Below are 12,186 nucleotides of genomic sequence, written 5' to 3'. Positions count from 1 at the left end.
TCTTCATCATTTAATTTGATATGTCAAATATAAAAATGAAATATTATTATAATTTTAATTATATATCATTTTAATTTCTTACAATTATTTTAAATTTTATATAAAATATAAATTATATATTTATGACGTCACCGGTTCGATTGCGGTTCGACCACTGATTTGAACAATGAACCATGAGCCGGTAACTTTTCCGGCTCAATCACTAGTCTGGTTCTCAAAACATTGATCAAAACTGATATTTTCAGATCATGATACACTTTCCAAAGAAATTAATGAATGAAGACAATGAAAAATTTATAATGCAAAAGAGTGAATGCATAGAAAATCAACGCTCATGGTTATCTACTGTTACATCAACATAAAAGCCTAAAATACAAGGATGCGTAACACCAAGAAACTTAAAACATTAAATATAAATCTAACTAGCAAAGTAATACTCAATTATCCTCGTTCTTAGTGTTGCAGGACATTTTAAAGGATAAACTAGAGCCACTGAGCTTTTCTTCAAAAGCATTTTCAATTCGCTCTGCCATGGAAGGGGTTACATAATTAACCCAATCTCCCACCTCTCCTTTCCTATAGAAACTGCTATTTTTAAGTCCACTAGTGTGCATTCCATTCATATTCACCTCTAAGTTTTTAAGGCTGTCAAGACTACACAATCTTGATATTTCCTCTATCATCCCTTGTCTCTCTTCCTCCTCAGAGAAAGGAACGCCCAGGAAGTGGGCTAACCTTTTCAATTGACAGATGATGTCCTTTTTCAAATCTTCATATTTCAGAAACAACACCTTCTCTGGTCTCTCCCTACTCATCCTCCAGTACCCCAACACGTGATCCCAGTATGGTCCACATCCTTCAATTCCCTTGCACACCATCTCCAGGCCAGCCTCCAGTGAATCTGGCTGCAGGCGTTCAGGGCGATTGTGGTTTACGAAATGCCACAGTGAGATGAATTTGTCTACTGGATTTCGACACATGTACACAATCCGACACTTAGAATCTTTAATGGACGGCGGCAACAGTTCATATGGTAGGTGGGTTGCAAGGAATCTAGGGCGAGGAAGGTCTTGGAGATCGGGATACTCCGATTTCATGTAATAAAGGTCATATTCAAGGAAACGTACCAGTTGATGAGGGCTGGTAGTGAGCAAAGGGCTCTGAGTGAGTGGGGAATCTTTTCGGTTGGCAATGGCAAAGGTGAGGGCCTTCAACCAAGTGGTGCCTGATTTTGCAGAAGTGATGATTAATACATCTTCGTCTTCTGCCTGGAAGTGTTTCTGAAAGAGAATGATGCCATGAAGGGGTATAGCTCGGAACCAAAAGCCTTGATATAGATAGTAATAGCTTCCATCCCAGGTTTTTTCTCTAGGAAGGGTTGCGAGTAGTTGTTGACACTCATCGCTAAGCTTCTCAAAATCTACTTCTTCAAAAAAAGGGATTGCGGAGCTTTCCATTTTCTCCATGAAAATGTGGGTGCAGAGTGAGCAATTGAGTGAAGAACACATGGTTAAATAGCAAGTATAAATGCAGCACATCTGTGTATCTTAAGCTAGTGTAGAGTAAGTGGGAAAATGATTGAGCATGTGACTTCACAATTTTGCCTTTATCTAAGTCAAATTATAATGAGTTCTAGTTCTTTACTTTTATTTTTATGTTTCATTTACACTTCGTCTTTATTTAAAAAGAAAAAAAAAAAAAAAGAAAAAGAAAAACCAAGGCCCTATTAACAATGGTTCTTAAAAATAAATTTTTAAAAATAAAAAATAGTTTTTTTTTTTTTAACTTAGAAAATATATTTGGTAAATTATTGATAGAAAATAAACTATTTTTTTATAACAAATTTGATGTATTTTAGTTATTTCTTAGGAAATATTTGAGTAATAATTGAAAATATGAAAAATATTTTAATAAGTTTTTACATTGAATACATAGAATAAGCTAATAAAATTATTGTTGTTAAAGAAAAACCAAGGCCCTATTAACAATGGTTCTAAAACCTTTTCCCTCTTTCTTTTTCAAAATTTTCCATCAACTTTTGATAAACAAACCCAATCCCAAAAATTCAATACAAATTTTGAAGCCCCAAATTAGATTCAAATTTTGTAACATGCCACCAATATCCATGTTTTTTGTGGGCCTTATTCCTAAAACTTTGCAAATATTAATTCTCGTTTACTTATTATTCCTATGAGTTGTCCACTTCTTTAACTACTTAATTATAGATCAAAGGTTAATTTCATTCATTTCTTTAAAGGTTTTAATTAAATTCATCTAGTTCCCATAAATTTGAAATTTCATCAAATACTTCTTTTATCATTTTTATTTATTATTCTCACTCATTTACCCTCTTACTCAAAGTAAGGAAGATGTACGATGAAATTTCAAACTTATAGATGCTAGATGTATTTAATCAAAACCTTAGGGGATGTAAATGAAATTAACTTTTAGATCAACTCATCCTATGTTTTTTACATGAACGGTACAAAATCACTTATGTATAATTGATTAATGGCACAAGATTCATAAATAGTGAAATTTCATTTATAACCTTACATGTTCATCACCATACCAAGTCCCTCATTTATTTATAGTAGGTAAATTTTCAATATGCATTCACTACATTTTCAGATACTTTAAATTATGTTTCCTAATAATTTGCTCTCCATGTGACCATGACTTGAGAGAGTTAAAGTGGTCATGTAACTTCATCATCACCCTGAGAGAATTCAATGTGTCAAGTACCATATTCCAACCATCGTATGTGTCTATAAATACCAACAGCTGGCCATGTGCTATTATTGTCTGAATAGCTTTCCAAGTATCGTACATATATTTGTAGTCGTTGTAGAACTGAAAGCTTTTACATTTTGAACTCGATTGCAAAATTTAAAAGTATTCTTCTCCAAAAATAGATGAAATGAAATAAAATAAACAAATAAATCAGTAGATTTTAGCCTTATAAAGGGGTTATAATTGTTTGCTTACATATTATCAGGCCTAAATCCTATCAGTTTAAGTTTTTATGAAAGTAGATAAAACATAATTAGTTTATATTCCTAAACTTATAAAACCTATTTACTTGAATCATATCGCAGTGAGTTTCAGGCCTTTTTTGATAATTACTTTTGAAAAATAATTTTGAAAAACTATTTTTTAATGTTTTATAGAATAAAAGTTTGTTTGAGAAATTAAAATGTTTTCAACTTTATTTTTAATATTTTTACATATGTTTTAAAAATAATTTTTATATTCAATGCTTTATTTTTAATCATTTTACATGTTTGTATAATTATTTTTTTTTAAAAATATTATAAAATAAATTAAAACAACTTAGAATAATTTAAAAATATTATTTAAAAACACTTTATTTTATGTTCTAAAGAACAGAAAATATAAAACAAATTTGAGTCTGTTGAGAATGGTTTTTTAGAATAGTTTTCTGTTCTCCAAAACAAAAAAGATAAAAAATATGTTTGATAATAAAAAACTATTTTCTATTTTTTGTTCTTAAGAACATAAAACATGGTTTTTTCAAATAACATTTTTTAGTTGTTTTCTAAAAATTTTCACTTGTTTTCTGAAGGTTGTTTTAAGAAATAATGATACAAACATATAGAATTATTAAAAATAAAACACTAGAAATAAAAATTATTTTTAAAAATATTAAAAACATTTTAGGTTTCTAAACATTTTTTTTTGTTTTTTTTATAAAAATTAAAGAATAATTTCAAAAATTGTTCTAAAAAACTATTTTTCAAAATTGTTTTTGAAAACAGTTATCAAACAAACTCTAAATATGTGTTTTTGTTTTTTTGATTTTGGAAAATAGAAAACGATTATTCTCAAAAATAGTTGTCAAACAGACAATTAAATTCTAGTGATTTTAAATTACTCAAATAAAGATATAATAGTTATCCTCCTAAAAATGAAAAAAGAGATAGAAAACAAGCGAACAAAAAAAATTTTATAGAAACAATTAACCAATTTTTTTTTCTCATAAACTATGATATTGCTAGGGCTTATAGAAGAAGGAAATGAATCCAAAAAAGAAAACCAAGAAACTAAAGTGATAAGGAAGCAACTGTGTTGCTGCGAGGTTTGGGGAAGATCCAGATGCAAGGATATGATGATTGAAATTAAGAGAGAAGATAAGGAGGATTGGTTATGCAACCCTACAAAGTGAAGTGCAATGATGATGTAAAACTACAAGAATTGAAGTGTCTAAAGATTAATTAACATTGGTGGGTGAAAGATTATTGATGTTAGTAGGTTTGATATGTTTGATTAGAAATTTAAAATTTTCACTCTTAAATGACTTTTATATTGAGACCGGGTCTGGTATCAATGGACAAAAGTGAACCAATTAGCAACACATTGATAAATAATTAAAATCAATAAATATGAAAATATGAAATTGTGAAAAAAAAAAAATTGAAATTTAAAACAAATTCATGAAGCAACCTATTAAACAAAAAGAAAAAGGAAAGCTGAGGTATTATGGAGGAGAAAAAGAAAAGAAAAATAATGTGGTACGGATTGTCAAATTTCATTCTTTTAGTTTGTTTGAAGTAAATCATGATGAGTTTGAAAATTTTGTAGCAATTGGCGACAAGATGAGAGAAGGGTTAGAGGGTAGTTAGAGCATGTTGACAATTTTCGTTATTGGAGTGTATGTCCGAAGGATTATTTTTCCCACAACACATGCATTTTTAAAGTCAAAAATAAAAGTTTTAAAAAATGCAATGTTTTAAAAATTGGACCGGACCGGCCAGTCCGACCGGTCGAACCGCCGACCGGTCAACTTTCCAGTTCGATCCGTCCCAATAAACCGTTATGTGGTCGAACCGGCATTGAACCGTTCAAACCACCGATCGAGCCGCCGAATCGGACAAACCGTCCGGTTTTTCACGAACCGGCCAAGCCTTCTTTTTTTATATTCTACAAAAATTTGTTTAATATTAAAAGGCCCATTATCCATTGAGCCCATTCCACACCCATAACTTTTGAAACTCAACTTAACTATAAGCCCATACTTGGTTTAAACAACTGGGCCCAATCAAATAAAACATTAGCTTATTAACATTTCTCTTGGGCCATGCCTTTAAGCCCAATTTGTTGGCTTGTTTAGCTTGCTATGCATGTTGCAAGGTATTTATAGAGCACTTGAAGCACATGAATTCCATGTGCTTCCGATGTGGAACTGGGAATAGGACTGCCTCTTTGAGAGCTGGACGCATGAGGGCTGGACTTTGAACCATATCATTGCAATGTTGTTAATATATATATATATATATATATATATATATATATATATATATATATATATATATATATTAAGACTTAACATTAATATTTTTATTTCAAATTTTTATCATATAAAATCTTTAAAGAAATGTAAATATTTAAATTCCTATTTATTTTTATAATAATTATAAAAAATAATATAAATTCATTAATAGAATAATTTTAAAACAATAAAATACAAAGACAAAAAGATAAAATTAAATATATAATTTTTTTCATCTTAAATATATTTTCATTCTTAAATATTACATCTTTCTATTTAATAAAATTTAAAATATTAAACTTTATCATTTAATTTAATATACCAAATATAAAAATCAAACATTATTAAAATTTATAATTTTATATATTTTTAATTTTTATAATTATTTTTAATTTTATATAATATATAAATTATATATTTATTACATCACCGGTTCAATAGTGGTTCGACCGCCGGTCCGACCGGTGAACCGTGAATCGGTAATTTTTCTGGTTCGATCACCGGTCCGGTTCTGAAAACATTGAAAAAATGTAATATTTATGAGATAGTGCATCATTGTATGATTCCCCAAAAATAAAAATAAAAATGATTAAATGGAAGTGTTTCTAAAACCAAACAGATCATTCAAAAAAAATTATAAGAGAAAAATGTATGAATATTTTTAATTTACTTTTTTTTTCCTCATTTTGTTTTTCTTTGTTTTTCTTTATTATTATTATTATTTAATCCTAGTATTATTATTTGTTGTATTATTGTAGATTATTACTTATTATTCAATACATGTGAATAATATTTACATTAATGTGTATTGCATATGAATATTATTGTTCTACATAAATAATTATTTATCATTAAGAAAATATAAATAATATTTATATTAATATTTAATCTTAAAATTATAAATAATAAAGTGAGTAATAATAATAATAATAATTGAGAAAATAAATGTTATGCTTAAATGAGAAAAACACCTAAGAGCGGGAGTGAATTGGGTTTTTCAAAAACTTTTTTCACATAACAAATACAAGCACAATATAAGCAACAATAAGAAGATAGAGTTAGAGAATTCAAACTCGGATTTTATAGTGGTTCGACACTTCCTTGCCTATGTCCACTCTCCTCAATCTCCTAACCGAGTGAGGGTTCCACTAGCTTGAAGTTTCAACCAAGCTTCCAATCTTTTACACTTGGATTCCGGCTTCAATGGGCGCTTACACAATTTCTTCAAGATTCAAACCTCTTGAAAGCTTTAACACTCAAGTTTTACAAGAAAGAAACCCTCAACCTAGCTCAAGGATAGCTCAATTATAAATCAAGGTTAGGATGACTCACAAGGGTGCACTAAAAGATATGCAAGCGAGAATTTAATGCACTAAGAAAGAAATGAGAGAGTTTAAGCCAAGAACAAGTAGATAGACAATTGATTGCAAGTGTTCTCTTTTCAATAAATGAAGTGGAGCTCTCAATTTATAGGTTTTTAAGCTCGGGAGCCAAAAACAACAAAAGATAACCTCGATCGATTCTAGCTAGGGGTCGACCGGATCACTAGCCATTGGAGCATTTAATGCTTTAACGGGTTACCATTGCCTCGATTGGACCTCGACCGGGAAGGGATGAACCTCGATCGGGAAGAGGAGGCTACTGGGAGAGAGAGAAGATTTTTGGCATCCCTCAACTGGACCTCGACCGGACAAGGGCAATCGGTTGACCAGTTCCCCAATCGGTTGAGTCAGTTGGCCATAGCCTCGACCGGTTGAGCCTTTTGGCCCCGAAAACCTATCTTTTTCAATTCCTTTCTTTTCTAACACTTAGGCAAGGTCTTTAGGTGAATTAATATGTCAATTTTAAATCATTTTGCCTAAGGTATATTTGAAAAAACTCGGGTTTTAATGAAAATGAAAGTTTAAAGGATAAACCAAGTTTTCAAAGATGCATGAAATGGTATGAAAAACTTAAGTGCACCCATGCATTCATCTTACATTCGTTTCCTATTATCAAAAGTCTTCCAAAAGTCTCAATATTATATCCATTTTGTCCTTTGATGAATTTTCGAGTTTATGCCTGAGATTCTTAACCATTAAACCAATTAGTCACTTAACCATAGTTTGTTATCATCAAAACCCGATTAGGAGAACCTTTGGGCTAACAATAATAATAACAACAATAAAATAGAAGAAAATAAAGAAAACAACAAAAAGCAAATACTTAAAATAATAATAGAAAAAAAACAAAAATGAAAATTTGATATTTTTACAATCAAATAATCAAATATCCTTCAATAATTGAAGTGGAACACATGGATTATAGGTAAAATGTTAATCTTTATATCATTTTATAATCTTGAAGAATTAAATGACGTTTGAAACTACTTAAAATAATAATATGATCTTAATTATCCATTTATTATTGTTTTACAGTTTTTTCATCTGATGAAAAATAAGACATCTAGATTACCTTCTGAAATGCTTAAAAATCATGATCGATTATTTTACTAACTAATTTTCTCGTCTCAAGTTTTGAATGAAATTATGAATATGAAAATCATTTTTTTCTCATAGTACAAGAGTTTTTACTTTCCTTTTACATGGAGAAAAAAAAAAACTTTAAGAGAAATGATTTTTGTTTCTTCAGAAAAAATAATGTATTCTCTTTGTTTGAGGAGAGAGAGAGATAACGCATTCTCCTTAGAGAGAGAAAGAGAGCTCTCATACAAAGAAATAAAACTTTTTTTTTTGTTTTGTAGTATATTTAATAGTGTGATTGTTTCTGTGTAGTTTTCAAACTCTTAGAAAATACTCCTCTTATTTCTCCCATTTATTGCGTTAGGCTGGGTCAGCTCATTGGGCATTCAAACCCAACAGTGTCGCATCCATTTTTGGAACAAAAAAAAAACTCTAAACTAAAACTCTTTGATCTCTACGTCCCCCCTTATCTTGATTGTTTATTGGAGGAACGTTCCCGCATACAGAGGTTTATCCAGAGAAAGTTTTTCATGGAGTGCATCTTAGAAGAGTGTGTGGGTGTTAAATCCTAGAGGTAGTTATCCCTGCTACGGGGAGACGTGATCATGGAGGAGGCAGATCTACTATAGAAATAACAAGAAGGAATGAAAACCTTAGCTCTACTAACTAAAATCAAGTCTTTGACAAGCCTTTACATTACAAGTAGCTGTGGAGGAGAGTGGCATGGCAAGAATCTTCAGTCTTCCTCTCATTCTTTTAGCTGCTTACTGAAAGTTTTATACTCCTATATATCGATGTAGCCTTAATTCTAAGTAAGCAACAATCCCTATTATTGGTTCCGCTAGGAAATTTCAAGATGGATTCTCTGCAAAAATTATATTCTAATCATTCGTGCTAATGGATGATGTAATGGAAGGATAAGCTCTCCTCCATCATACTTGGCATTAATGGTGGGGGGGCATTAGATGAAGTGTAGAACATGATACTGGTCGGGGGCAGTGGATAAAGAAGATAATGAGTTCAACTTTGGGCACCATTTTTGAAGTGTGGGAACAAGAGAATCATTGATGTTGGCAAGCCTACTCGTCTCTAAAATATTGGATAAAATTTTTATCCATCAATTCAAAAGAGCTATAAAGAAGTGTGATTATGTCTCATGCAATTTCTCTTATCATTTTTCATGAACAAATTTTTGGAGAAATGAGAGAATAGTTTTAAGAAGCATGATATGCATATTCAGCTCAAAACCTGTAATTTTAAGATTTTAAGAAAATTAGTTGTTGAACATGGTATTAGACCTTGATTTGACTGGAGGTTAGGGGTTCAAGAGGTTCTATTATATATGGATCCAAATTCTGTTTGTTTCTCCACATGCGGGTTTGAGGTCGTATATGAGGGAGGATATTAAAGAGTATGATATGTATATTTAGGGATATTAAAGAGTCTGATATGTATATTGAGAAAAGCTAAAGCCATTTGATGATCACAAGTATTTCCAATCAAGATATTTGAATTCAATAATTTGAAAGATAACACTCTACAAGATGCATTTTTTCAAAGGATGTTTCCTCCTTTTATTGATATTGATATTTTGTTTGTAAACTCAAAAGTCACACTCTTGAAAAACCAAAATAAAAACAAAAACAACTTGAAAAAAAAAACTAATGCATTGCTAAATAATATTGTTTATTATACATAAGATTGTGAAATAATGCTTAGTTACAAATAAGACTTTCTCAAGTACTCGAAAATCAAAGAGGTAAATCCAATTTTTGAAACAGGTAAAGGAAAAAAAGTATGTTTTCATACCTACAATTGAAAATATATATAAAATGGAACCCATGTTTCCATATTTTCATATTTCAAATCATTAAGACTCCAAGTTGACACCTATTGCATGTTAATAGGAAATCAAGCAACAAGTCTAGGAAAGGATCTATGGAATCACTCTCAAGCATGAGCAAGTTATGATAAAGATAATTTGGATTATTAGTTCACTTTCTTATTTTTTAGAATAGCTTTCAAGGTATTGTATAAGCATTGGTAGTCACAAACAATATGTAAACAATATAGAGAAAATATAGAAGTGACAAGCTTATATATTTCAAGCTTGATCCAAGGGGGAAAAATGATGCTATGTATTTGTAGATTTTAGCTTCATAAATGGATTATAATGATGTTTTTCTTTCATTTTTTTTCCCTTTTGTATTGTAGTTCTAAATATATCAATTCTAATTATCTAATTATTATGAAATATAGTTTCTTTAAAAGATAAAACAAAGTTTTGTTATTAACATGTATTCCTAATCTTTTGAAATTAATCAACTAACAATAGAGCAATTGTCCTTATAAAAATGAATAGAGAGACAGAATCTCATTGCTATCAATCATGTTCCTATAGAGAATTTTTCAAAAGGAAAAAGTCAATATATATATATATTTATTTTTAAATTAGGAGGGTAATTTGGATTTTTCCAATTTATCCGATTCCATCATATTTATATTTGTACAATCATTTTTATTATTTAGGTTGTGCTTGTATTAAATTTATTAAACCATATCTAATTAATTGATGGGATCAAAGAGAAGGTGAGAAAGTGAGACTCGTAGTGGACTTTATTTAATTAAACATGTTGGTTGAAGTTAAAAGAAAAATATTAAAAAATAAAATGATAGAAAGGAAATAATCATGATAATGGTGAACATAATAAATGCTAACAATAATTGTGGTTTGTTTTATTTTTATTAATTTAATTATTCATTTATCTATAAATTCATTTTAAAAATAAAAGGTAAATAAATGATTTTGACTTCATTTTGGCTTTAAAAAATAAAAGACAATGATTTCATTTTGACCTCAAAAAGGAAAAGAAAATAATTTCTCCCATCAATCACTTTTAAGCATATTTAATTAAATAATAGTCATTATTTTTTATGGTTGATTTATTATATTCATTTTATTAAAAATAATAATAATAATCCTATTAATTGTGAATCAATTCAAAATATAAAATATAACTTTCAAAAGATACTATTTGTTTTTATTACTTATAAATTTTAATATTTATAAATTAAAATTCTAGTACTTAAATTTAAATTTTGTAATTTATATGATATATTAATAACAATATAGTACAATTATAAATTTTTTTATTATAATTATTATTATTTATTTAACATAATATATAAATATTTTAGAAGAGTTTAAACACAATTAAAGACTCAAACAAATAAAATCTAAGTCCCATTATTTAAATTTTGATTTTAAATGTATTAATAAACTATCAACATTTTTGAAGAAAAAAAAATATTTATTAATTAATAGGAAGATTTACCATTTAAAATTTTCACAAAAGCTTTATTAACAAACATGATTGCATGGATCATGATGAGAATATAAGAAGTATATTTATTTATGTATTTAAATATTGTCATGCTTGTAAACTACTAATTTTTGTCTTTTGTTATAACTTTATTAGTTTTACTACAAGGATATTTTCCTATTAATCTAGGAACTTAGCAACCACAATAAATCAATTAGAGTTCTTTAGGATATGTTTGGGAATTATTATTGAAAATAATTTGTTATTATTTAGAATTAAAAACAATTTTAAAAACTTAAAAAAACATGATAAACTTTTACATAAAAATAGTTTTTGAATTTTTTTTTTTTCAAGTAATAGGTTTTTTCTTATAATAAATTTATGGTATTTTCAGGTATTTTCAATAGCGCATTCCTTTATATTTTTAACTTTCAAAAGATGCTTTTTGTTTTTATTACTTATAACTTTATGAAATATTGCATTTTTTGGATTATTTTATTTAATTTAATAGAGAAGAATATTGAGTTGAAAAGTTATAATTTATTATTGAAAATATGACTTAGGGGTTGATTATGGATATGTGCAATTTTTAGTAAAAATATATTTTAGACTTGTAACATGTTATATTGATGATATATTCTTTACAAAATATTTCTATAACAAAATAAGTAAAAAGGAAAAAATAAGGACTTACTTGGATTCTAATACTTAATAGAAACAAAATATTAAAAAAATAATTAAATAACTTTATATTTAGTACTATTTAGTTATTAAATTCTATTAGAATTAAGTAAAAAAAGAAAAAAAAACACCACCTAAGAGTATACATATCCAGATTTGATTAATATTACTTAGCAATATGTATGTACTAAATGATACAATAATGAGATCCTTTCTGTTTATAACCTTAGTTTAGTTACACTGTAGGATCATGAATGATCCAATAAATTTTATATTATTTAAAATTTATTATATATTTATTTTATTCAAGCCATGAATATATATATATATATTTTTATTGTGTGTATTTAGAAGTTGTTTTGATTTGGTGCCTTGGATTTTTTATAGAGATCAAGCTTCCCCACTTATAATCTTATATATATATATATAT

The 12,186-nt window shown here is 28.2% G+C and overlaps 1 protein-coding gene across 1 annotated transcript; it reads right to left on the bottom strand.

The window, feature by feature from the left end:
- Window positions 1–437: 437 nt before the first annotated feature.
- Window positions 438–1,457, bottom strand: LOC117928233 (cytosolic sulfotransferase 15-like). The gene has a single exon (XM_034848149.1). The coding sequence runs from the start codon at window positions 1,455–1,457 to the stop codon at window positions 438–440; it is 1,020 nt and encodes a 339-aa protein (XP_034704040.1).
- Between the last annotated feature and the right edge of the window lie 10,729 nt (window positions 1,458–12,186).

This window comes from Vitis riparia, chromosome 13, assembly GCF_004353265.1.
Source record: "Vitis riparia cultivar Riparia Gloire de Montpellier isolate 1030 chromosome 13, EGFV_Vit.rip_1.0, whole genome shotgun sequence".
NCBI lineage: Eukaryota > Viridiplantae > Streptophyta > Magnoliopsida > Vitales > Vitaceae > Vitis > Vitis riparia.
The sequence above is the reverse complement of the archived record's forward strand: the minus strand, read 5'-3'. Positions and strand labels throughout refer to the sequence as shown.